The 27923-nt window shown below is 41.9% G+C and overlaps 1 protein-coding gene and 1 pseudogene across 1 annotated transcript; one reads left to right on the top strand and one right to left on the bottom strand.

The window, feature by feature from the left end:
* Nucleotides 1-42: 42 nt before the first annotated feature.
* On the bottom strand, nt 43-27829 carry LOC118995728 (cell cycle control protein 50C-like). Its single transcript, XM_037058825.1, has 8 exons — nt 27636-27829; nt 26090-26288; nt 20163-20273; nt 14829-14930; nt 13527-13614; nt 12989-13129; nt 3590-3799; nt 43-650 (listed from the first exon to the last, which is right to left on the bottom strand). Exons 1-8 carry the CDS (start codon nt 27827-27829, stop codon nt 448-450), a joined length of 1248 nt encoding a protein of 415 aa, XP_036914720.1. The 3' UTR covers nt 43-447.
* On the top strand, nt 9245-9700 carry LOC118995766 (60S ribosomal protein L17-like; annotated as a pseudogene).
* Nucleotides 27830-27923: the final 94 nt, after the last annotated feature.

Genomic DNA, 27923 nt, shown 5'->3' with positions numbered 1-27923 from the left:
ATTCAATGCTCAGCAATTGTTGTAGCACAGTCTACAATAATTTTAAGCAGCCAATAAAGACACATGGTCCGAGCCTTGACTGATGGTTGAAAGGATTCAGCTAATCTTGGGCCCCTGGCCTGCTTGCTCTTGTTTGGTGATGGCATGTTCCTAGGCATTCACCTGCCTTTAGGCACAGGGCTTTAAATAAATATCTGAGACTTGGTTTAGAGCTAAAGGATGATTTATAATCCCCAGGGGCATTTTACTATACATAATTATGCCTTTTCCTCTTCCTCCCCCACCTCCTCTTCTTCACTCTGAAACCCTCATTTATCCACCTGGGATTGTACTTGGTTCACCAACGCAGTTCCCCTCGATGAAAAATGGCCCAGTTACTTCAAGCCTTGTCAGAAATCTTTGGCTCCATTACTTCACCATCCATTTCTGTGTTTTCTGCTTTTCTTTTTAAAGCTTGACTTGACAGCTGGGGAAGAACATTTTCTTTTCTTTCTGCATCAGGTGAATGGCCATCATTGAAAAAGAAGCCAACCATGTCATGGCTCCTGTCACCGTGTAGGCAAGACCTAAGAAAAGGCTACTGCCTCCACTCCAAGTCAGGGTGGAAAGAACGACAGATTTTTCTCCTTGGAATCTGGTTACTGGAAAGTCTAAGGAAAGATCTGTTAAGGATCTGTCTTCACACTTCTCAGATCTGCATACCATTGAATATCCTAGCTTCATTCGGTTGAACCATACACAATCCCTGTTTTTGTAGGTAAAAACAGGGTTGGTGATTCAGTTTCATACAGTCTATATTTACCAAACAGTGTCTTACTGGAATGAAATTAAGTGAAAATGAGCCTTCTCTCTACATAGTTGTAATGCACAAAAGAGATTCTGACACACATAGATCTGAGTGATTTACAAACAAAAAAAATGAACAAATACATTTAAACCCAAGAAAATGAAAAGTATACAGATAGGTTTTATAGTAAACCTAAATTTTTGTTTTATGAATCAGGAGACCCAGGGCAGGGTAAAGTCCTTCATACACAAAGTAAGGTTTGAATTCCTACCTCAGGGAAAATTCTTCAAGAGGCATGAAGAACAAAAAACAGTGAGCTAGATGGCAAAGCATTTTTGGTGGGCACATTAAAGGTGGGACATTGGTCTGAGTTTTAAAAAGGCCAGCATCCCTCACTGCTGGGGAGAAAGAGTTTGAAGTGGATTTGCTATCGTTAGCATTTTAATGATGTCATTTTGATTATGCATGTGGTCTGAGGTTTTTAAACATCTGGTGCCTTTTGTAAACCAACTAATAAACAAATAAAGGCTTCTCATAGCAACGGCACAGGGCAGCAACATTTCCCAGCAAAGCTCTCAAAAGGCCTCACATCCCTTGGCAGCATGCTGTGTGTTAAAGGACCAGGAACCTTGTTAGGAAACCAGGTCTCTCTCTTAGCATCAAAATTCCTCACTGTCACCAGGTCCTTGGGTGCCACCTCCACTCATCTGCCTCAGCTCTATGAGAAGGTCTTTCCCTCACACAAAGAACATCTTTTCTCTGTTAGAACTGGTAGGCAGTTTCGGCAGCTCAGGCTTAGTTCTCTGTGCGCATCAGCCAGGCTGCGAGGCTGGTTGGGTAACACTCACGCGGGGGCTCAACCCAGGCAGAGCACGGATGGGACTGAGGCTCCAGACTGAGGCTGTGTGTGGAAGATTTCGATTTTGAGAGTCATCAGCATTAAAATATGACTGTGAGCGCAGTCATGCAGGGGAGAAATAGAGTGTCTCCTTTGTTTGGCACGCAGACACCCTTCCTCTCCCTCTGCCCAAGCTCACAGCCCTGTACTGTAAGGACAGGCTGATGGCTTTCCCCTCCCCCAACCCTGTTTCTTGACTGCAGCTGTAACTGCTTTATGGCAAGGCCATCACAGACAGACTCGAGAGAGTCAGAAGGTCCAGCTCTAGAGACCATTGTAAACAACTTTTGATTTCAAGTTTTTGGGGGGCAGGGAAGGAGGGGTTGTAGAAATCTTATTTAAAAGACATTATTCAATGGCTTACCCTTTGATCTGTATATATAATGTTGCAAGAGAGCAATTTATGGCTTTCATATTCACAGACTGGAATAGAAGCCCTGCTAAAGGAAAGAACTAAGGCAAAACATACTCCTGGCCAGTAAACAAAATGAGGCAGCAAACTGGCAGGCATCTAGTGTCCCATCAGTGGGGGTATGACTGACTGAGGAACGTCCCCACTCCCTGTCAGGAGAAAAGTACCTTCACTCTACTCTACTGTAGAAAAGATGGAACAGGGAACTGGAGCACAAGCAGTCATTCACTGTCCCCAAGAATTTCTCATTCGAGCTCCCCAAGAGGTAAAGAAATGGAAGACCTTAGCATTTGGTGCTGGGTCCTGCTGGGGTCCCAGGAGTCACTCTTAACAGCAGCCCTGACAGGCCCCAGGGCTGAGGTCTCGGAGCCGTGGACAAGCCCTGGAAAGATTCTGCCTCCCAGAGACTTCTGCCTCAGGGGGAATCAGGAAGAGAATTTAAGCCTGAAGACCAGAGTTAGGGTAAATTGTGTTTCACTATACAATATTTTGAAAGATAATGTTTGGTGTCATTTTGAAGGGAAATCCTTTTTGTTTTAAAATCAAGAGTCACATTTGTATTTTTGAATTAAGTGGAAAATTCAGAAGCTCATATTAGGCATATGTCTCCCAACTTGGACTGCCCATAACCCAAAGGCCCCGACTCCCACAGGCTGGCTTCCTACCCCCAGGCGGGGAGCACAGCTCTGCAGGGCGGGGCTCGGAGGGCTCCCCATGTGGGTTGGATGAACTGGAGCTGCCCTTGAGTCTAGGGCTCCTTTGGTCTATGGTGCTTTTGTCTCGAATAAAAGGTTCTACAGTATCTCTCAGTTTTAGTTATTTTTAGTCCACACTCCAAATTTACTGCTCATTAAAGCACTCTCCCTTTATTTCACAGTCCCCCATCTCATCACNCCCAAAGGCCCCGACTCGCACAGGCTGGCTTCCTACCCCCAGGCGGGGAGCACAGCTCTGCAGGGCAGGGCTCGGAGGGCTCCCCATGTGGGTTGGATGAACTGGAGCTGCCCTTGAGTCTAGGGCTCCTTTGGTCTATGGTGCTTTTGTCTCGAATAAAAGGTTCTACAGTATCTCTCAGTTTTAGTTATTTTTAGTCCACACTCCAAATTTACTGCTCATTAAAGCACTCTCCCTTTATTTCACAGTCCCCCATCTCATCACATCGTATACAGCAGGCTCCTGCTTACTGTTTTAGATCTCTAGGCCGTGTTATTTAATCATTTTGGGGGGGACAGATATCCACTTCCCTACTTCCCTGTATCTGCTTACTTGATACTGCTACTATTAATTGTTAGCCCTTAAAAAAGTACACGTTTCATTACATAAAGTGGAGACAAATGGCTATACGGTGAAGGAAAAACAGTGTCATCTATGTATGTCTTTACATAGATTCGATTGAAGAAGAGAAAAGCACAGGATGAAATCAATCAACAACTAGTACCCAGATGAACACTGATTTTCCTTCAATGCAAAAAGAAGTAGCTTGAAAGGATACTGTAGGTTATGTTGAAACTATAGTTACCAGCAGGCAAGCCTTCAGTAAAATAATGTATTCGGTTGAGTTGACGGTGCAGCTTTTTGAAGGTGGGGAAGGCAGCTGTCCGCATCCACACGATGAAGTCCTCGTTGATGAAGCCACTGTTTCCCGAATCCTCTTTGTCCAGTTCATACACAGGCTTAGGCCAGTAAGGGGGCTTTGCAGTTCCTGTGGGAAGAGAATGATGGATGTGGTGGAGAAAAATCACCTGCCCCCTTCAGTTTTTCTTAGAATGTAGAGAATGAAATAATTTTCGGGTTCTTGAGGAGAAATAGAAATTAGACTTTTAAAAAAGGTGTGTATGTGTATACGTGGCTGGTGTAGCTCAGTGGATTGAGCACGGGCCTGCAAACCACACGTTCGTGGTGTGATTCCCAGTCAGGGCACATGCCTGGGTTGCAAGCCAGTTCCCAGCAGGGGACTCATGAGAGGCAACCATACATTGACATTTCTCTCCTTCTCTCCTTCCCTTCCCCTCTAATGATAAATAAATAAAATCTTTAAAAAAAGTGTGTATGTATATAAACTGCCTGAGTATGCAATCATTAAAAATAATGGTTACAAAGACTCTAAGGGGCATGTTGATATTTTGATAAGATTAAAAGTACAATACCAAGTTATGTATATTTTATATTATATACCAAAAATAAAGCACTGAAAATAGGTAGAGCAAAATAATTGTGGTTGTATTCTGTGATAGCATCACATTCTCTGATAGCATCAAAACTTCACTAGTAACTTGAAGTGAAAAAATTAAAACAAGATACTGGGTTAATATTTAAAGGAAAAAGAAAAACAACCATCCATGAGGCAGCGGAAATGGAAAATCTTGTATAGGGCAGACAGGCATGTGGACAGGTGTGAGGAATTGTTAGATGGGAGGAGGCGGAGATAACGGGGTTGCAAGCCTGTTCTGATGCCAGGAGGCCTGGCGCATGTGAGTGCTGTAGCAGCGCTGGCAGCACCATCTGAGGGCCGGCACCAGGGGGTGATTCTGCTGAGTTTTCCCTCAGTCTCACACTGCCCTCTTTTTACCATGGAGGTCATGTCTGTCTCTCACATTACAGTGGACTCCTGAGTANACTGGGTTAATATTTAAAGGAAAAAGAAAAACAACCATCCATGAGGCAGCGGAAATGGAAAATCTCGTATAGGGCAGACAGGCATGTGGACAGGTGTGAGGAATTGTTAGATGGGAGGAGGCGGAGATAACGGGGTTGCAAGCCTGTTCTGATGCCAGGAGGCCTGGTGCATGTGAGTGCTGTAGCAGCGCTGGCAGCACCATCTGAGGGCCGGCACCAGGGGGTGATTCTGCTGAGTTTTCCCTCAGTCTCACACTGCCCTCTTTTTACCATGGAGGTCATGTCTGTCTCTCACATTACAGTGGACTCCTGAGTATAGTATCTTATCGTCTTTTTTCACATTTAGTGCCTGGCACATAGTAAGTATTCAATAAATGCTTGATCAAGGGATGAGAGATTCCAATTAAAGCTTATAGAAGTTGCTAATAAAAACCACAATGAATTTCATTTATTTATTTATTTTTAATTATTTTATTGTTTTTCAATTACAGTTGTCTGCATTTACCTCATCACTCCCTCTGAACCCAGCCAAATCCACCTCCCTCCCTTGCTTCCACCCTCCCCCTTGATTTTGTCCCTGTGTTCCTGAAAATGTTTACCCTCCCCCTTCCCCTCTGCCTATTGTTAGATTGTTCTTAATTTCAATGACTCTGGGTATATTTTGTTTGCTTTTTTTCTTTTGTTGATTATGTTCCAGTTAAAGGTGAGATCATATGGTATCTGTCCTTTTACCACCTGGCTTATTTCAATTAGCATAATGCCATCCATTTCCATCCATGCTGCCACACAAGGTAGGAGCTTCTTCTTTCTCTCTGCTGCATAGTATTCCATTGTGTAAATGTACCTTCGTTTTTTGATTCCCTATTTACTGATGGGCACTTAGGTTGCATCTAGCATTAGGCTATTATATATTGTGCTGCTATGAAGTTTGGGCTGCATAGATTCTTTTGGATTGGTGTTTCAGGATTCTTAGGGTATAGTCCCAGCAGTGGAATTGCTGGGTCAAAAGGCACGTTCATTTTTAGTTTTCTGAGGAAATTCCATACTGTTTTCCATAGTGGCTGCACCAGTCTGCATTTCTACCAACAGTGCACTAGGGTTCCCTTTTCTCCACATCCTCTCCAACATTTGTTTGTTGATTTATGATGACCATTCTGACTGGTGTGAAGTGGTATCTCATTGTGGTTCTAATTTGCATCTCTCTGATGGCTAGTGATACTGAGCATCTTTTCATATGTCTCTGGATCCTTTGTATGTCCTCCTTGGAGAAGTGTCTGTCCATGTCCTTTGCCCATTTTTAAATTTTTTTGTCTTCCTGGAGGGGAGTTGTGTGAGTTTTTTATGTATTTTGGAGATCAAACCCTTGCCTGAGGTATTATTGGCAAATATGTTTTCCCATATAGTTGGTTCTCTTTTCATTTTAATGCTGTTTTGTTTAGCCATGTGGAAGCTTTTTATTTTGATGAGATCCCATCTGTTTATTCTTTCCTTTATGTCCCTTGCTCTAGGGGACATATCAGTGAAGATGTTGCTGTGTGGAATGTTTGAGATTTTCCTGCCGATGTTTTCTTCTAGGTCTTTTATGATGTCACAACTTATATTTAAGTCTTTTATCCACCTTGAATTTATTTTTGTGTATGGTGTAGGTTGGTGTTCGAATTTCATTTTGCATGTTCATTTTGCATGTTCACTTTGCAGTTTGAGTTTACATGTAGGTGTCCAGCTCTCTCAATATCATTTGTTGAAGAGGCTATTTTTACTCCATTTTATGCTTCTTCCCCCTTTGTCAAATATTAATTGACCATAGAGACTTGGGTAAAAACCACACTGAATTTTAAAGAGCTAGTCAACAAGAAAAAATTGGTTAATGAACTGTTCACTTCGATAAAACTGGTTCTACTGTTGTAGAATCCAGAATGATAAACAGGGACCCTTTCTCACTTTAGCCAGTGCTCACAACCCAGGCAATTTGTCTTATGAGGTACTGATATCTGAATCACCCAGGGAGCCTGTTAAGAAGGCAGGTTCAAGTACACCTTCCTTTACTAACTCATGACTCCATGTGAGCCCCTGTCTCCAAGAGAGTATGAGAAGCATGGTCAGAGAGGCAACAACGTCCTTCATTTCCCAAGTTTGGTTGGGTCATTTGTAGTCATCCATTCATTCAACAATAAGCATTTATTTCTTTTTTTGATTTTTAAAAAAATATATTTTATTATTATGCCATTATAGCTGTCCTATTCCCCCCTTCATTCCCCTCCACCCTGCACACTCCTCCTCATCATTCCCCCTGCTTTGGTTTATGTCCATGTGTCACAAGTTCTCTAGATTCTGTATTTCCCATAGTATTCTTGCCCTCCTCCCTATTTTCTACCTACCATCTATGCTACTTATTCTCTGTACCTTGCCCCCCTTCTTCTCCCCTCACTCCCCTGTTGCTAACCCTCCACGTGATCTCCATTTCTATGGTTCTGCTCCTGATCTAGCTGTCCTCTTAGTTTGCTTTTGTTTTAGGTGTGGTTGTTAATAACTGAGTTTGCTGTCCTTTCACTGTTCATATTTTTTATCTTCTTTCTCTTAGATAAGTCCCTTTAACATGTCATATAATAAGGGCTTGGTGATGATAAACTCCTTGAATTTGACCTTATCTTAGAAGCACTTTATCTGCCCTTCCATTCTAAATGAAAACTTTGCTCGATAGAGCAATCTTGGACGTAGGTCTTTGGATTTCATGACTTGGAATACTTCTTTCCAGTCCCTTCTTGCCTGTAAGGTCTCTTTTGAGAAATCAGCTGACAGCCTGATGGGAACTCCTTTGTAGGTGACTGTCCCCTTATCTCTTGCTGCTTCTAGAATTCTCTCCTTCATCTTCATCTTGGCTAATGTAATTTTGATGTGCCTTGGTGTGTTCCTTTTTGGGTCCAACTTCTTTGGGACTCTCTGAGCTTCCTGGATTTCCTGGAAGTCTATTTCCTTTGCCAGATTGGGAAAGTTCTTTCTTATTTGTTCAAATAAGTTTTCCACTTGTGGCTGTTCCTCCTCCTCTTCTGGTACTCCTATACTTTGCATGTTGGAACGTTTAAAGATGTCCTGGAGGTTCCTAAGCCTCTCCTCATTTTTTTTAATTCTGTTTCCTCATTCTTTTCTGTTTGGTCATTTTTTTCTTCCTTCTGGTCCACTTGATTGATTTGAGTCCCAGTTTTCTTCCCATCACTATTGGTTTCCTGTGCGTTTCCCTTCATTTCAATTAGTTTAGCCTTCATTTGTTCCTCTAATTTGTGACTAAAATTAACCAATTCTGTGAGCATCCTGATCACCAGTATTTTGAACTGTGCATCTGAAAGGTTGGCTATTTCTTGGTTGCTTAGAATTACTGGCTCTGGGGCTTTGAGTTCTTGAGCCATAATGTTTCACTCTGTTTGCACCTGTTATATATGAAAGGTGGAGCCTTGGGTGTTCACCAGGGCGGGGTGACCCAGTCTCTGGGTTGTGATGCTGTGTGTGAGGGCCAGATCAGAGAGGGAAAACATGGCGCTTTGCTCCTCTCTCTCTGAGATTTCTGTCCCCTCTGTGGCTTCCCATAGGCAAATTGGGCCCTTCTGGTGCTGATTCCCGGGGGTGTGGCTTTGTGTACCCTCCAAGACTCTGTGGGTCTCTCCAAAGAACTCTCTGTGACCCTGTGAGCCTCTCCTGGCACCTTGACCCCAAAAGTCTTTCCAATTGGTGCTTTCAGCCTCTAATTCTCATCGCTGGGGCCTAGCCTGAGTGGTCTGTCTCACTGTTCTCTCCTTTGCTTGGTTTATGTGCGTGTGAATGTGTGACTGCAGTCAGCCACCCTCACTGGGTCCACCCATTGCCACCCCACGCCTGGGATCAGCCAACCGCCGCCGACTATGCTCCTGGGTGGGTCGGACCAAAACATCTTTCCTGCCCGACCCCACTCCGCAGCTAACTGTGCCCCTCTTACCGGTCTGGCTGAGTGGTTCGTTGTTGTTGCACTTCCGAACAGATCAATTTTCTGTGTTTTGGCTGCATTTTTGTTACTAAAACTTTGTTGTTTTTAAACTTAGTTGTGTGAGGAGGCACAGTGTTTCCACCTACGCCTCCATCTTGGCCGGAAGTCCAACAATAAGCATTTCTTGATTGCTCACTATGTATCAAGCACCAGGGATACAAAACAGCACTAGATGCCACCCCTTACTTCAAGGAATTCACAGAATGTAGTGGGAATGACAGGTATTCAAGCAGATAATTATAGTAAAACGTGGTAACTTTTACAATAAAGGCAGAAACAAAGGGCAGTGAGAGATAAGAGAAAGCCAAGGACCTTTTGTGTTACAGCCTGTGGTTATGTGGTAAGACAAAGAATAGAATATTGTCAAGTTCCTTTCAAAAACTGGGAATTTGCTCTTCTCCTAAGCAGCCTGAGGTGAACTCTGAAAATGATTTGCTATTCACTTGGCCTAGAAAATCATGCAAATCAAGAAGTTCGAATCTTCGTGTTCACTTTAAGAACACCCATGAAACTGCCCAGGCCACCAAGGGCATGCATCCCTGAAAAGCCACCAAGTACCTGAAGGACATCACTTCTCAGAAGCCATGTGTGCCATGCCCTTGTTATAATGCTGGAGTTGTCAGGTGCGCCCAGGCCAGAGTGGGGCTGGACACATAGGGTTGGTGGCCCCAAAAGAGTGCTGACTTTTTGCTGGACATGCTTAAAAATGCAGAGAGTAATGCTGAACTTAAGGGTGTAGATGTAGATTCTCTGATCATTGAGCACATCCAGGCGAACAAAGCTCCCAGGATGCGGCATAGAACTTATGGAGCTCGTGGGCAGATGCACCCCCACATGAGCTTTCCCTGCCGCACTGAGATGATCCTTACTGAAAAAGAGCAGGTTGTTCCTAAACTAGAAGAGGAGGCTGCACAGGAGGAAAAGCTATTCCAGAAAAAACTGAGGAAACAAACACTTATGGCCCAGGAGTAAAGTGTGCATAAAATAAATGCTAACAAAAGTAAAAAGAGTAAAACTCTAAATGCTAGGAATTCCATTATTTTTGGACATACATGCCATTTTGCCTAAGTTTATGCCTACTGTCTGTTATCGCATCTGATTTAGCACTTATTCCAAACAAATAATGTACGTATAATTTTATCCTTCTAGCTTCTAACCATGGTCTTAGTTATAGTGTGTGAGATACCCATGTGCAGTGAATGAATGGAGTGCTTACTTTAACGTGTGATTAATGAAAGATAACCAGAGACCCTTTTAGTCAAAATGACATGTCCCTGTGAACCCTGCCAGCTGCTTGCCATTCCAGCCAGTTAGGCCATAGCCTCTGTCTTGGCCTATGAGATGCATGAAGCCAGCAAGCTGCAAGTCAGGGGGGTCAGGGGGAACCTTGGGAAGTTACAGGTTAAGTTATATGTACTTGGGAGAGTGTAGGGAACAGATGCTGAGTGGTCTCACTGAGAGTAGTTTGAACTGTCTTGCAGCATCGGTTTTGTTATTTATCAGATAATGTAAATATATAACTATTTTATTGTTTGGTATCAGTTCTTTTATTTGCTGGTAAATCCCTTTAGACATACAGAGCTAAAAAATGAAATCTGTGTGTTTGGTGTAAGATTAAGTACAGTTTCTCAAGGAAGTTAATATATGTGGTATTTGCAAAGTTGGTTGGCATTTACTCCCCACCATGGGAACCGTCCTGACGTCAATGACCCACATGAAAATCAAAAGACCTAAATCTGCTGCAGGGCATTGTAATCTACTTCGAAATTTTGTGCTTATTTTTAAGAGTGTGTCCAAAGACAGTACTTTACCTTGTGCAGCTACAGAAGGTCCATTTATATCAGTATGTGGTCATGACTTTTCATTTAGATCAAATGAGTTTCCCTCTTGTTTCACTTTATTAGAAATTTTTTTTGTAGGCAAAGGAAACCTTGGATGCGTTAGCTCCATTAGCACAAAAGAACTTTGTCAACAGTTAAAAGAGGCCAGTTTCACAGCAGTGTCTTTAGATGCTTCACAGAAAAATCAGAATAAGTTAATTATAATAATGGCTTTTTTTGGTTTTCTTTATGAAATCAGAGCAAAGATTTTTGATATTCAAATTTGGAAAATGAAACCTTTGCACTATAACAAATATTACTGTAAATTCAATGTAAAGAGTCAACAATCAAATGTAAATTTTTTGATTTTGTGGTGATAACATAAATGACAATTCGGTGGAACACAACACCTGAATAAAGATAATTTTCTTGGTTAGTTGAGAAACTCAAAGAGAACTGTACTTAAAATCACTTGAGGTACATACACAATTTACAATTATACCTAAACAAGCTACAATATTTTATGAATCAAAGAGTTGTTGTGAAAATTTGAATATTTTTACATTTTCACAGTACAGAAACTGAATTGTGAAATTTTTTCAGTGACATGGGTGCTAAGTGAAAGAAATGTTTCAGCACAGTAGGACATGTGGTCTGTCTTTCTCCATATCATCAACCAGAATTTTAGAAATGTTTGGGCCCTTGCAGGACTGATTTGTACATCAAATGACATGTCCTACGAGGATCCTGAACTTGTTTTGGTAAATGAGCCATCCAATTTTTGGTTGTCTTCTGTTCAAAATAGTTGAAAAAGATTTTAAAGTATCTAAAATCTAGAATGCCAAAAAACTTTAGTGTTTGAAGATTTAGTAAATTCAAAGAAGAAGATATTGAAATTTACCCCTATAAAAGCAAGACGGTTTAATTATATAATTGTACTTTAGAATATCTCAATGTATATTTTGATGGAGCATCTATTTTTAACTAAATAAAATTTTCTTCTCCACCAGAATTAAATAATATCAAGACAGTCTAACATTTTGTAGCATCTACATTTAATAATACATTCAAAAGAATCATAAATAGAAAAAAGTGAGGTCGAAAAGACAGTCCCCATGAAAATATTTGGGATGAAATGTCAGCACATTTTAATACAAAAACTGAAACTGAGAATGTCCTCCATTTAGTAAAATTGGCTGTGAGTATAATAGGTACCTCAGCACCTGTAGGCATTTTCTCAATTTAAAAAAATTGGGATCAAAAGAGAAGAATCAGTTAAAGGTGTTAATAAATACAAATTGATTAACCACAAAATGCAACTTAAAAAAGATTGTAGACAATTTTGTAAAAAAAGATAAAAAGAATATATTTTTTAAAGATTTTATTTATTTATCTTTAGAGGGGAAGGGAAGGAGAGAGGGAGGGAAATATCAATGTATGGTTGCCTCTCATGTGTCCGCTCCCGGGAACCAGGAACTGGGAACTGGCCTGCAACCCAGGCATGTGCCCTGACTGGGAATCAAACCGCGATCGTGTGGTTCGCAGGCCCGCGCTCAATCTACTGAGCTACACCAGCCAGGGCTAAAAGAATATTTTAATAAAATATTTTTTAAAGAAAAATTTCATTAGAAAAACACAGGGGCATGTAATGAAGACAGATATGGCTGAGAAACTGATTAAAGTCTGTGATTATGCATCCAGAATTATTATTTTGCTTATTTTTTTAAAAAAGTTTTTATTTATATTTAGTGAGGGGGAAGGGAGGCAGAAAGAGAGGGAGAGAAATGTCTATTGGTTGCCTCCCACATGTACCCCAACCTGAAGACCTGGCCAGCAACCCAGGCACATACCCTGACTGGGAATTAAACCAGTGACCTTTCTGTTTGTGGGACGATGCTCCAACCCACTGACACACACCAGTCAGGGCACTTATGTTATCTTTTAATGTTTAGGTAACCGAGTAGTTTTTTTAAAAGTTGGTTTAACGTACAGAGACATATTTTAACATTTTACATACTTTCATTTTTAAAGTAGTTTGTAATAGAATTAGTTTATAGGTCTACCAAAATGGTCATGTCAATTTACTGATCAATAAATACAAATTTCAAATAAATATATAACTTTAGTTATTCTAGTACCCCCTTTTCATTCTCAAAAGTGCACCAGTTCAGAGCAAAAACTACATGGTCAACTTAATTTTAGATGAAGTAACAAGTTTCTTAAAACACTGCCTTTTTATTGAAGTAAACCAAGGAAGACGGGCACCAATGCCTCGTGTTCCTCATCGGTGCGTGATGGACGTGCTCACAGGAAGGGAGAGGTAGAACAAAAAGGAAGTCAACAGAGAAGGAAAGGTGGGGGAATTATAAGTATCTCCTCACACATAACCCAAAGTTTCTATAAAGAAATGAAAAACATTAAATTAATGTATAGATCTTACCTGCAAATGCACTAGGAAGATTACTGGAATTTGGATTCTGAAACTTGATGAACTTATCTGTCCACCATGTAATTCCACTTGATAACATTGGGACTTTGATACGTATAGATGAGTTAAGGTTGTATGAAAGAATAATGGTGTCTATAGGGAAATGAAAAGTTGTGTTAAAGATGCAAGTGAGCATTTTTGCCGCCTTCTGACACGCAAAACTAGACAAGAAAAATAAACCAAGGTTTTTGCAGACTCCACCTGCCTACATGCCACAGATGCTGAAATTACAACACTATTTTTATTTGAAATTTCTTGCTAAGGTCCCAGTTATTGAAAAATACACTTAAGCTCCATTTAACTCATGCTCTGAATACTTTGAATCTCTGGTAATGAAGAACTTACTTGCAAATGAAGTACCATAAGCCAGTGGATAATGGACACAAATTTTTTAAAGAAAACTGCCGCTCAGCTGCAGAGATGATCTTCTGGACTTTTAGGTTTCACACTTATGAAAGGGCACACCACGGAGAGAGAAAAAGTCACCCACCATTGAATATGCTGTTGGCAATAGCTCCACAAGGACAGATGGGGGTCCCGTTGTGGGTCTTTCTGAATGAATCACAGTTTCCAACATCCTGAAGGCAAGATGATATATGGTTGAGAAGTGCTTTTGTAACCTCCTTTAGAATGATGAAAGTGAGCACGATGGCAGTGTAAATCAACCCACACTGCTTTGTTGACACAGACCAAAATTATGGATGACTGACTGATGTTTCCCAGGCTTCACTTAGACTAGACCAGTTTTGTGTTTTGGAGGGATGTGTGTGTGTGTGTGTATGTGTGCGTAGTTTTTTTCTCATTAAGAGTACGTACCACACCAAATACATCTGTAGGAAGGAAATTTACCTTGCTGGCTGTTTTAATTATCACCCTAAATTTACAATGAAATACATTTTAAAACATTTTTATTGAAGTATAATTTATACTCCAAAAGGTATCAAAATCATGAATCTATAGCTAGATGACTTATTATAGGAAATCCATCTACCTAAAAAACAAAATATATTTTTAAAAGAATTGTTGCTAAAAATAATGTTTGTTATGTTCATATATTAATGTCAGTATGGAAAAAAGGTTTGCTTCTAGCTTTTCTGGCCAAGATGCTGAATATCATCTATAAAGAATAAAATTTTGCAATCCTAGATTTGCAAGGGTATTCAATTAAACCAAAGGCTTTTTGTTCAAGTAGAGCCCAATTTCTTAAAGTTGTCTGGATTAAAGGCTCCAAGTATAGGAAAGACAATGCTAGACGGAGTGTGACCTCAATTAAGATGAAACTGCTCAAAGTTACCTTCAAAATGGATGGTGAATTCATCCACTAAATGGCGCAAATTTAAAGATAACTATAGATAGTGAGTGTGAAGAAATAATATTGAAATCAATGTGTCCACTTACTATGCCATCTTTATGAACAAAAACATAAAATCCTGAATTGTGGTTGAAAGGTGTTTAAAGATTTGCCCTTCTGACACATTCATCATTACTAAGATTTGAACAACCCTATATGCATCCAATTTTAATATGAAATGAGGTCAAATAAAAAAATGGTTGGTGCATGAAAGCATAACCTTTTGATTAGACAAGATTCACATTACTGCTCCAAAGGGGGGAAGCACTCATTTTTTCAACAGCAGTTATCCTGATTACCCAGTCCCTTCAATTTATGCAAGAATGAAATGAGCATTTCTGTCTTGAATTTATTTTCCGTATTCTCTTTTAGACTGAGAGATCCATCTGGTTTTTAAAAAGGAGTATTGCATTATGCCAAAATAAATGAAGCCTTACCTACCTTTACATCTCTACCCATCAGTTGGCTATTACTTCTGGATAGAATGTACTGATAGAGGTTCTGATGGAAGCCGTATAATTTGTAGTACATATAAACATTACCCTGTAAAGGAGAAAAGGGGAAAGTAACAGAGAGTAAGAAAAATAAATTGGGATATTAATAAATATGGCCAGAATTTTCAAAATATGAAAACTAGTAAAGAAAAAAATGATGGGGACTGAAAGTTTCTTTATATCAAATAGAAACGCAAGAAATCACTGTTTTTGTTCAAGTTGTCTCCATATCCTCCCCACCACTCCCCTCTCTGCCCCACCCGTCTCTGCTTCCCACCCTTGATCCTTTGGCTTTGTCTGTGTGTCCTTTATACATGTTCCTTGACAACCCTTCCCCCTCCCCCCTCCCATTATTCCCCCCCTCCTCTGGTTACTGTCAGCTTGTTCTTTATTTCAATGTCTCTGTTTATATTTTGCTTGCTTGTTCATTTTGTTGATTAGGTTCCACTTATAGGTGAGATCATATGGTATTTATCTTTCACTGCCTGGCTTATTTCACTTAGCATAATGCTCTCCAGTTCCATCCATGCTGTCACAAAGGGTAGGAGCTCCTTCTTTGTCTCTGCTGGGTAGAATTCTATTGTGTAAATGTACCATGGTTTTTTGATCCACTCATTTGCTGATGGGCACTTAGGTTGCTTCTAGCACTGGGCTATTGTAAATTGTGCTGCTAAGAAATCATTTTTAAAAATCAGTGTTGGATGTAATATTGAATTGAATGCCAATTGGAATTGAAAAAAATTAAAATATAAAAATAAAAATCAGGGTTGAAATATCCTGGTCTATAAAGAACCATTAAAATGACTAAATAACTTATTTTTAGTTTTTATAAGGGCTACTGCACTCCTGCCTTGAAAAAAATTTTTATAACCAGTCTTTGTATTCTCAATATATATAAAATTTGACTTTACAAATGTTGTTATTTCCCAGTAGTACTAGACAAATGTCTTGTCTGGAGTTGTAGTAGGTGTCAAAGTCACGTGATTTCAAAGAAAACCCACAAAGTGCAAATTAAAATTGGACCCACTGTGATGTGTGTGCTGGTTCTTCATGATCTGGTTCCCATTGTTTTTTTATCCCTAGGATCTAGCACAGTACCTGGCACACAGTACTCACTCAAGAAATTGTGAGCCACTTGTTATGGGAAAAAATAGATGGAATAATTCACTTGTCCCCAGAAAGGTGATTTTCACCTTAGCTACAAGCAGACTTGTTGCTGTGAGGATCGTGTCTTCTCATGCACACTGCTGTGTGAGGCTGCCCAGGCACAGGCTACTATCACGCTTCTACCTGTATGGTAATATGATGTACCAAGGCTCTGGAAATTCTCTAGGCAGACTTGATGCAGATTTTACTGATAGCATATATAATGCAAAATAAGTGGCCAGTGTCCCTGTTTATAATTAACATACGAGCTACCTCCAAAATAATGAGGAACCCAAAAATATATGATGGCTTAACATTTATTTAAAGTGCCTCGCAAATGTTAGGTGCTACATTCAGTGCCAAAAACACAAAAGTATTCTTTGCAATTCCCCGAGTCAATTGATTTTCTTACACTCTGCAAAACAGCACTTGGAAGGCTTTTGGCCCCACCCTTAGGATCTTTAGGAGGCTGAGTATGGAAAATGGGAACTGGTACCCAGGGCTGGCTGGAAATAAAGGCAACAGTAAGTGTGGCCAGTTAGAGAAACAACAAAAGCTGGTGAGCTCAGTCACCTGTGAGAGAAAAATCTCTGGATGCTGAGAAGGGGAGATGCCGGGCCATGACAAAGAGGCAGGGGTAACACACTGAACAGAGAGCAGGGATGGGAAGGCGAACAAGCCAGGCATAGTGGGAATGGCTGATTACATTTCCTCACCCAAGGAGGAAACCTCTGTTGTTGACCCTTAACTACAAAAACATGAAACCCACAGAAAGGAATTTACCATACATTTTCTTGGAAGCTAAAAAGAGAATTCTACTTACCCAAAGTTATATATTCATATAAATGATGAAATAAATAGGCAGAGAACAATAACCACACCAGGGACAGGAGTGTTTTTATAACCTTTTTTCAATAATTCTTTGCCCAGGATTTAGTTTAACAAGACCTCACAGATCATCATCGTTTCCATTAGACCTGGAGGCACGCACTTTATTAAGGAGTTCCCTCTGTTTACACCAGCGGCACGCGGTGCAGGATCCGAGTTTAGGGCCTCGAGTCTCACGTGGACTCGTCACCAAGCACAGGCCTCGTGTGCTGACTGCAGAGTGGAAGGCCCTGTCATTGCCCTAAGTAGTGGGTTGAATTTTTACGGGAAAGCCGTTGCCTGAAAGGAATGGTTAGCAGCTGGTAACGCTTCATTTGCCTTTAGGGTTTCAAAGAACATAGATGAGAACCGAAGCCCTTTGTGTCTTATTCTTCAAAAAATGTAAGTACTCTGAGCCCCCAAGAAGAAACAACCCTGCTTGACATATTGACTTCAGGTTTCTAACTTCCTGTACCGTGAGAGAATACATATCTGTTGTTTTAAGCCTCCCATCCCCCGAATTAAGTGACACTCACTTTTACTTTGAGGGGGGAGGGAGCTGAGGAAGACAAGAGAGGGTTTAGCTATAGAGAACTAGAATTTTGACCTATAATAAAAGAACACATTTGTAAAAGTTCCCCCACTGACTTTATATAGATGTCAGTTATAACTGAAGTACAACTCAATAATTTCCTTATAATTTATATCTGACTTACAAAAATGATTAGAGCTACCCATAATCAATACAGATATATTTAGAATATTACTGACATCAACATACTTTCTTCTGGGATTAAGGGGGGGGGCATAAGAAAGAGACACATAAAACCAAAGCTTCCTAGAACATAAAGCAATATAGCGCTTTATCTTTCCTCCATTCACTTAACATTGTAGCAAACATTTTTGGCATATCTGCCATGTGAAATGCACTGTGCTGTGCAGGGTGGGGGAGGCGAAGATTCATATTCTCAGTCAGTAAACATAATCGAGCACCCACTGTGTGCCAGACACTGTTACAGGTACTTACGATACAACACTGAGAGACAACAAACAATACATGTTTATAATAAACTGTTAATTTCTATAGCATACTAGAAGGTGATAAGTACTATGGGTAAAATAGAAACCACGACAAGGTAACAAGGATCAGGAGTGCAGGGGTGGGGTGGGTATATGGGCTGTAGCACTAGACAGGTTGGCCAGCGCAGCCTTGCTAAGGTGAGAGCTGAGCCACGACCTGAAGGAGGCTGGAAGTTAGCTGAGTGGACATCAGGCTCAGGGTGCAAGGCAAGAAGAGCATGTGAGAAACAAGGTGGGTGGCAGAGAATGGAGAGATTGGGTTAGAAGGAAATATGAGACCAGATCACATAAGGCCTTGTAAAGCCTTAGGCTTTTTCACTGAGCAGAAAGAGGAACCACTGCAGGAATTTTTAAACAAAGGAATAACATAATATATCTTATGCTTAAGAAAGCTTACTCTAGCTGCACTGTTGAGACACAGACACAAGCAGGAAGACCTGTTAGGAGACTATTGCAGAAATTCAGGTGGGAGTTGACTGCAGCGTGGAGCTAGGTAGCAGTAGCAGAGGTGTGAAGTGGGCAGACTGGATATACAGGGTCCAGCACAAATAACGGCCCTTTTTTTATTACAAAATCTTCTGTTACAAAATCATGTAATTCTGTAACATAACAATATCCCACTGAAGCATATCATATGACACTTTAGGTGACATGTTCAAATTGAAACTATAAATTATTACACCTCTATTATTACCCTACCAACCACACTCAAGCAGGCATTACTTCTGTGGGACCCGGTATTTTGAAGGAAGGGTAAATGGGAGTAAAAAGGGAGAGTGGATGTGAGGTGGAAGAGAGCAGAAGGAGTTAAGAATGGCTCCTGAGCCTTTGGCCTTCTCACCAGAAGGATGGAGCTGCTATCAGCTGTGGGTGGAAAAGGAGCAGTCTGTGGGTGGAAAAGGGTTGTTTTCGAGGGAAGAAATGGGTGTCAGGAGTTCAGTTTTGGAAATGTCGAGCTTCACATATCTGTTAGTCATCCAAATTTAGATATCAGGACCGCAATTGGAAATACAAGTGTGGATATTGGGAGAGAAGTTTGGGCTAGAGATATAGAAGTGTTAGCAACAGATGGCATTTAAAGCCAGGAGGTTGATGACATTTCCAAGGAAGCGAGTGCACATAGGGAGGAGAAGTCCGAAGACTAAGACTAAAATCCTGCAGCTCTCGAAACACAGAGTTTGAGGAAAGCAGGAGGAACAGCAAGAAACCACAGATGGGCAGCCAGAGAGCAAGGAGGAATTCCAAGAGAGTGCCGTATCCTAAAAGCCAAGAGAAGAAAGTGTGTCAAGGACGAGGGAGTGATCCATCACCTTGTCCAGTGGGCTGACAAGGCACCAAGGACTCACTGTTGGATTTATCCCCATGGAAGTCATCAGTAACCTTGCAATTCCACAGAGCCTTGTTGAAACTTTCTTAAGAATACACTACTGTCTAAGACCTAGCTTCCATCCTTCTTTTCCCGTCCCTCTCCTTCTTAGGGTCAGAGCTATGTGGTGGTCTGACAGCTCTCGCAGCCTCCACCAGCCCCCTCCCCATTTTCCCTTACAGGCAGTTCCCACAGTAAATCTCTTGCATGTCTAATCCTGTCTTGGCATCAGCTTCTTAGAGGACCTGGACTAACTAACACATGAGTTTAATCATCCCAAGAGTAGAGACTCTCTTACTATTTCTTTGGCATTTCTCACAGTGCCTGAGAGGCAGGCCAAGACTTGCCTTAGGGATTATGCAATTGCATATGTAGAATGACTTGGGGAGACCCAAGGAGAGTCCCACCAGGTGTGACCCCTGACGCTAACTCACTGTGTGACCTTGGTCAAGTCACTTAACCTCTCAGTCCATTAATTTTCTCACTATAAAATGAGTGGTTAGATTGCATGATCTCTATACTCTCTTGTGCTGACACTGGAGTAAAACCTGTTTGACTGATGTTAAGAATTGTGTTACAAAGTTGGGTAAGTAAAGAATCTGGAAACTTAAAAACAAAAGGAACAAAATTCCAAAGGAGAAAAAAGGGAGGAAGAGTCATACATGAACTCAAAACTTTGTAAGACCCCCTACCCTCATCCTGTCTGATTTTCTGTATTTTCAATTTGGAGAAGCATTTGATGGAAATCATGAACTTACTGCAAGGTCTGAAATAGGAAGAGATGAGCACATAGCCAATTGAAGTCTCTTAAATTTCACTTACTTGCATTGTGTCTGGCAGGTAAAAAGGAATGGAGCAGGTGCATTCTTTGTCAAAATTAACAGCGTTTTCCCGCAATTCTGCACAATTTGCACATATATTTGTGTAATTAATCTGTCAGGTAGGAAAAAGAAAAATTAGGAAGATCTGACTTTGGGCCCTGCTTGGGTAGTTCAGTTGCTTAGAGCATCATCCTGATGCACCAAGGTTGTGGGATCTCCTGTATCCTCGTTCTATATAAAAATCAACCAATGAATGCCCAAATAACTGGAATACTAATCGGTCTCTCTCCCTCTCTCCCCTTCCTCTCTCTCTCTCTAAAATCTATAAATAAAATAAAAAAGAATTTGATGAAGAAATTTCTTTATTAAAAAAGAATTAACTTTGAGTGGTGGACACACAGTGCAATCAATATACAGATGACATATCATAGAACCTGTACACTGGAAACCTATATAATCTTACTAACCATGGTCACACCAATAAATTTACTGAAAAATAAAAAGAAATTACATGAGTATATATCTTAAAATTCAAGCCCTGAGTCCACCAGAGCCTTCAAGCTGTCTGGGTCAAGGGCGTGCTGTGTGGCCATGAGTACAGAGCAGCCCACTTCCGAGGACGAGCGTTTCTGCAGATGCTCTGGGGGCGTGGGACCTCGTGCAGTCCATTCTGGGACCTGCCGCATTTTGCCACTGACCTGGAATTCAGTGCTTTTATTGCATATTTATGTAACCTGTTGTGATGAAGCTTTATGCCTGGATCATAAAGAGGTGTCATTAGGAAAGTATTAGTCAATGTCTCATAAGAGCTGGGCCTACGGCCTGAGTCTAATCAGCTTTATGGGGAAGTCACTTCACTGTTTTTCCATTTTAGTGTATGGAAAATATTTACACTAATGAATTCTTCTACGTGGCATATAGAGGAAGATATTAAAAATGACCAAACATAGAAAAAGAACTGTTTCCAAAGTGTAGGGTTATTGACATGTGTGGAATCATTCTGATTTTGAAATGTTGTTAACACCTGTTTTTTTAAAAGTTGAATTCTGTAAAAGTGGTAGAGTGGACACTATAAAAAAAGGACAGTATGTCCCAAACAAGCAAATCCTGTGCGATTTGGTTGAGGGACTCAGTTGTGTGAAGGTGCAGCTAGCTGGAGGAAGAGGAAGGAAGGGGGGCTGGGTGAGAGGCCACAGAGGCTGCGCTCCTCCCTGCTACAGGAAATGCTCCTCTCAGGCACCCGGGGTTGTTGTGGGGGCTGCTGTGAGCTCCTGCTTTTCTCTGTGTGTTGGAAAGTACTGAGAAGATGACACTGAAGACCTTCAGAATGGTACCTTCAGAAAGGAGAGGGATCCCAGTTCATCCAGACCAAGTGGTTTTGAATACTCAACATATTGATGGAACCAGTCACTCCACCAATAAGGCTGTTATCCAAGGACCTAGAAATAATGTACATTGGGTCCAAGGTTGCCCAGCACCTTCTTGGCATTACCACATGCTGACTCAAGGTTTGCAACAGTCAGTAAGAAAATTTTCACAGACTTGGAACGTTTACAACAGAGGCCATAACCCTGCCAGCCTCCCTGGAAAGCACTGTTCACCAAGGACAATGGAATGTAAAGCCAAATGCCAGTCGAGCAGTCCAGCATGAAACGTGGTATCTGGGCTGTGACAATGGACTATCCTACCCAACCTACGGTGGGCAGACTGAGTGACACAAACCCCTGCTGCGACCCTATCTGGAGACAGCAGGACTGAAGACAGCTGGGATGACCTTTTACAAATCAGGTCAAATGAGGGTTATAATCTATTTTATTTCTCCCTGTGTTCTCAAACTTAAAGAAAAAACTTTGATTCTTAACTCTGCTGATGAATTTGCAGTATTTGCAACTCTTGTTCCAGTCTTGAACTTTCTAAAAGGAAGACGCTATTTTAGAAGTGATGAAGTAGAAAAGAACACATGTTGTGAAAAAACAAAAAACCAAAAAAACAAAGATTATGGGAAATGGGGGAGGAGCAGGGAAGCAAGGCAGTGACTTTCTCCTTGGTAAATGGCCAATGGGATTTAGGGTTCCTTGGGAGGAAAGACTAACAAGACAGAAGGAATTTTAACTCCTTGCAAAACCACTGGGAGTTTTGAAGCCAAATAGGTAAAGTGTCAGTACCAAATTAAAGATTAGGCAAAAGACCACTTAATCGTATTTAGATGCTTATACTTACTTAAATCATTCTTTAAACAGGCAGCAATGTAATGTGGAGCGGGGGTCCCCCCAAATAGGAGGGCATATTCCCCACAAACCTGGATTGGGAGACGGGGGAGTAGACATACAGTGTTTGAGGTACTTTGCATAACCATGGCAAGTTAATAGCTGTGCTCCCTCAGAAGTATATGCAAAAGGAGTACGTGACTTTAAGAGCGTATAGTGACTTGTGAGACAGCCAGGGGAGGCAGATGCCCCTGTGTCATGGGGAACTCTTGCCCTGACCAAAGATGGCAGCCAAAAGAAGGTAAAAGATATGGGGAACCTGGCAAAGTAGCACATCATAGGAGGGTCGGATATGAGGTCACATAATAAGTTCCAGGCCAAGCATCTAAAATAAGGTTGGGCTGAAAGAGAAGGAAATTCCACCATGCAGCCTGGTGTCAGAAGAAAGAAGGAGCCACGTGGTCTGTAGTGAAGTAGTGGAAGCCATGTGGGAGGAAAGGGTGTAAAGAGAGAGCTGATGGAGCTGTGCAGGGACCAGGCAGAGCTGAGGGAGCTGTGCGAGACTGGCCTAACCAAGCATGGATCTGTGGGAGATGCTTGGAGCTGAACTGAACTGTAGACTTCTGCTTCTCTGAAGGGCATACAGAGAAGCCACTCTCTTGGGACATGTGCCTCCCTGGACTTACCATGATTCAGTGCAATGCAGCACACATTTCCCTGAGCCATTACATGGAGGCTGAAGACAATGTACTCTAGAGCCTGAAGGAGAGAGCTGCTGGGAGAGGATGGGGACCCTGTAACCCACGAATGTACGTGCCAGAGGGAATGGAGACCTGGTTGCTGGTTTAACAACAGGTAAGGATATAGGGAACTTCTGGGCATGGTTTTGGCTTACAGCCTGGTGGGGAGCAGGGGAAGTGCTGGATCTTGTGGGAGACCAAACTCTCCGAGACAAACTCGGAGACCTAACCACATAGGATGGTCTGAAATTAAAATTTACTTTCTAACTAAAGCAGTTCATGGCAGGTAGCCATATCCCAGGCCAGTATTTCTCCCTAACAAAGGCCAGTTTTTACATTAATTGAGCCTGTCAGTTGTCTTTTAGCATCTATGATAACATACATTTGGAATGTCAAATTTCTTCTTCCTGGATCTCTCAAAGCACAGGCAGTGCACCAGGGAGAGACCACAGATCCCCTCATTGCTATTATTACCAGGTTAATTATCGACTGTTAACTACCCTGTGCCCATCTATGGAAAAGATGGTCTACTATTTCATCTAGTAGTAGATGGTCTACTACTTTTGTCCAATCCCAGAAGTTCCCCCCCTTTGTTTTCTCCTGCCCCCCTAATCTATCACCAATGGATTTCTTGCAACCCCCTTGCATCCTCTTTTGGTCGTAATGTACAAAATAGGTGCCGAACTGCCATTCTCCAGGGCAGTTCTCAGTCCGTTGAGAATTTGCTTCCCTGCAATTGTCATCAGTTGCTCGACCAAAAATTCCGTACAGGTTTGAATGTTTCTTACGTTGACAGATCGTTGTAGTTCACATGCTACTCCATGGATTCTGTCAATGCAGGATTAGAAAAAAGAATGTGTTTCATGGTCAAATGATTCTTGGGTATATGATACCTAGGGTGCCTTCTAGCTCCAAAAATTTTATGAGGACAATATAACTCTTCCCTATTGTCTACTTTGGTGCTCAAATGGCTTGGTAAGCCTATAGCTCTAAAATGACAGCACAGATTCCAGTCGGTTCCTCATAGAATTTTGGAGGGGCAGAAATTATCACTCTTGCCCCTCCAAAATCCTCCAAAAAGGGTACTTCCTAGTTGTGCCCCAGGGCTAAGTGAGAAGAGCAAGGCCCACTCAGAACTTCTTTCAGCGAGGTCTGTGCTTGACCACACTGCCCTGGGGTATGCGCTTCACCTTATCACCCGACATGACGAAACACTTCCATGTGTAGAAGGGCATCCCTCTCTCTGGGGGGCTTCTGGTTTTCTTGTATAAAAGCAAAGTGTTAGAACTTTTGACAGTTCTGTCAAAAACAGAACTGTTAGTTCTGTCCAAAGTGACTAACCTCCCCCCGCCCCCAACAAAACAACTGGAACTGCCCCTCCCCTTAACATCACGATAAAAACATTGTTTCAAGTTGTTTGCAGAGTGGCCTTAGGGAACCAAGGGGTGAGGTCCTCCTCACATGCAGGAGGCTACATCATTCAGCAGCAGCTGCCTCTTCACAGAGGCTGTGCTTCACAGTGGGTGCGGCGGTGACCAGAAGGAAGGAAGCAAGGAGGACATAGGAAGTGGGGGAAGAACCAGAAAGGGGTTGGTGAAGAAGAAAACAGAGGAGTTAACAGGTGGAGCTGTTTGTGGAAATGAGTATTAACCTTGTAAGCCCTTTATTATCCCTTTCCACAAGGCAAATTTAATTTCTTCCTGCCATTTTGCCTCTGCTGCCTGGTGGGGCCTGCTGGTTTCCAAATCACACTGGAGGACTTGAAAGATTTAGGGGCACCTGATTCCTGGAGAGATACGATGGGGGTAGCTGGGAGGGACAGCAGAAAATATTAAGTAGAAAAGCAATAGGAACAGGACCTGAACTGACATTCTCTTTTTTGAAGTCCACACTATTACTATTTGCAGTAATTCATTCTTTCAGTACCCTTGTGCCTGTCATGCACTGGGCAACGCACCTGGAAGGGGCTGTGGATACTGTGAACAAGCCCGCCACAGCTGAGGTCTCTGTTGCTACCACACAGTCCTACCTACTCTAGCATTATTAGCTCATTGAGGGCGGAAATCAACTTTTACTTATCTGACTCATCTGCATGCCCAACAGAACTCTTAGCACCATCACATAATCATGAATGTGAAATCAATGTTGACATACTTGGCCTTCATAATTTCATCACTAGCCACATGGGAAGACGGAACAGGTCAGCTTCCCATGACTGCCTTTGGAGGGAAGGTCACACAGTTTGAGGTGTCTGGTAATCTGCTCAGAGCTGATTTAAATAAGACATTTGCTGAATTCATTTGACTGACTAAGGGCATGGCCAATTTAGCTTTAGGCCAGCTCTCATTCCCCCTCCTCGGACCAGCTTCTGGGGCGGGGGTTTCATCCTCCAGCAGCTTGTTAGTCACATTGGCGAAAGGCTTGTGCCTGAGGTGTATGCCCTTAGCTTCAGCTTTACTCACTGAGTAGAACTTGTTTAATTTTGGTAAGTGTCCTTAAGAGGCCAGAAAGATTTGGGTTCTTGCCTTTCCTAGATGGTGATGATCTCAGAGAGAATTCATCTGCAAACACATAGTTACTATACTTGAAAGTGGGGCAAAATTGAAGACCTCTATCTTTGGCTCTTCATACTCACTGGCATGATTCATGGGTACCTGGCAGGCACCTGGCCTTGCCTCTCCGCCTCCCACCTCTACCAACTGCTCATTCAGCCCTCTGCCAGCATAAAAACCTTCTGACTTCCCAGACCCCTGTAAACCAGCATGGCTGGGCCGACCAGTGCGACAGTGACAAGCACTGTTATCAAGAGGCAATGGGGATGAATGAAGCTCTGTCACCATCTGCACCTGCCGGTTGAAACAGGATGGCCTAGTTTCATTTAGTTCCCTGTTGAGAAGCTGTGTTCTTAAATGGACCACCCACTTATAGTCCCCAAATGAGAATTCTTACAAATTGCATTAGACATGTAAGAGGAGGCAGACCTCTATCTCCTTGATGCTCTTTGCAGACAATATAAGGACGATGCCTATGCCAAGGCAGAATGCCCCTGTGGCAAAAAAGCCAGAGAGGACTTTGGCGGCTGAGAGCTGCAGCCGGTAGGCAGGTAATCGCTGCTGCTTCAAGGCAGTGTTGTCTGGCGATCTGGACCGGCAGCTCTGGGGGGTCCTGTCCATTTTGGTCCTGCAGGTGACCGAGATGTAGTTTTAAGTCATTTACATTACTACTCACAGTGATCCCATATAATGGTACTATTAACTTAAGAATACTGTGACCTCCCTTTCTAGTTGCAGCCTTTTGGCTTCCTGAATTATTTCTTAACCAACCTGACATTTAGCAGGAGCGCAGCTCTCTTCAATCGGCCACTGCATGGTATATTGTCCCTAGGCTCAAAGAGCTTGAGCTAAACGCCATCCTGAGGGGGAAACTCTGCAGCAGGGTCTGGGTACACCAGCATCTGTTGACACTGAGAAGCAGTTCCAATGGGCTACTGCTAGGATGTGGTGACTAATTCAAGGCAAGACCTGCCTGAGAGGGGGAAACCGAATTCATCTTTAAAACTCGCCTAAGTCCTTGGAAATTTATACGAAAAATAAAAGTTAGGATTGTCAGCTTTTTTCCAAATGTGGCTATCCCACAGCATGAATATAAATTAAGTTGGGAAAATGCTCTCAGATTACAGCTAACTTTTCTATTCGCGATAATCAGAGAGATGCAAACAGGGATTGTAGAATACAGATGTCTAATCTCAACAGCTTCCATTTTTTCATCCACAAGAAATACTACAGGAAAAAAAATGTAGATTAAAATATTTCTCCTAACCTTTTCCCAAGTGCATGCTTTGGAGTAGCCCAAATGAGGCAAAAGAAGAAGATAACAATGAAATGTTCAACACTGTAATATGTAATTATTGTTTCTTTTTTCTCACATATTAGAAATCCACTAACATTATTTTCATTTGGCTGTTAATTAAATTACTTCCTTTTCTTAAGATGCATTTAAGATGTAGAATTAGGATTCCTAAAAGGTTAGGTGAGTTTCTAGTCCTCCTTTTTTATTTTCATTAGACAGGGAAGTCACGCTGGACTATTTTTGTACTAAAGAAGGCAATAACTTTGGCGAATGTCCCTAGTTTAAAAGAATACAAAACAAATGCAAATACTTCTATTAGGAGATTTCCAATTCAGAGTCGAAGCTTCCCACTGGCAAAATTGGGGAAAAAGCATACTGCCAGTGGAAGCTTCCCAGTGTGGGAGGCGGCGAGGAGGGTAGTGTGGCTGTTGGTATGAGGCAGCCTGTGTAAGGAGGCAGCAGTGAACACTTCTCCTTTGCATCTACTACTTGTTTTACTAAATAAACATGGTCAAAAGCTTGGGTTTAAAAGCTGGTAACAGCCCATAAAATGAGGTTATATGTGCAAGGTTAGCCCAGAAAATACCAGGTATGTTTGCAATCTAGGTACTTGATCAAACATTGGTTGAAAGAGAGAGAGAGAGAGAGAGAGAGAGAGAGAGAGAGAAATTGGCTCACGCGATTATGGAAGAGACTGGCAAGTCCAAAATCTGCAGAACCGATGTCCCAGCTTGAAGGCCATCAGCCAGGAAGAGCTGATGTTTCAGTTGGAAGGCAGAGTTCTTTCCTACTTGGGGGTTGGGATGGGAGAGGGAGGACTCGACCTTTGTTCTACTTAGGTCTTCAGTGGACACAACGAGGCCCACCCCCATGATGGAGGGCTGTCTGCTTCACTAAAGTCCGCCAGTGTAAATGTTAACCTCATCCAAAAGCATACTTACAGAAACAGCCAGAATATCTGATCGG

The sequence above is a fragment of the Sturnira hondurensis genome, unplaced genomic scaffold (genome assembly GCF_014824575.4).
Source record: "Sturnira hondurensis isolate 20B ecotype Veracruz unplaced genomic scaffold, ASM1482457v3 Scaffold0010428, whole genome shotgun sequence".
Classification (NCBI taxonomy): Eukaryota; Metazoa; Chordata; class Mammalia; order Chiroptera; family Phyllostomidae; genus Sturnira; species Sturnira hondurensis.
This window is presented reverse-complemented; position numbering and strand designations above follow the sequence as displayed.

Coding starts and splice junctions, on each gene's coding strand:
- LOC118995728 (XM_037058825.1), bottom strand. CDS start 27,829: ATGGGGGTGGGCCTCGTTGTGTCCACTGAAGACCTAAGTAGAACAAAG. Junction 14,931..20,162: donor ACCTGCCAGACACAATGCAA/GTAAGTGAAATT, acceptor TCTCCTTTACAG/GGTAATGTTTATATGTACTA. Junction 13,130..13,526: donor TGCCAACAGCATATTCAATG/GTGGGTGACTTT, acceptor ATTTCCCTATAG/ACACCATTATTCTTTCATAC.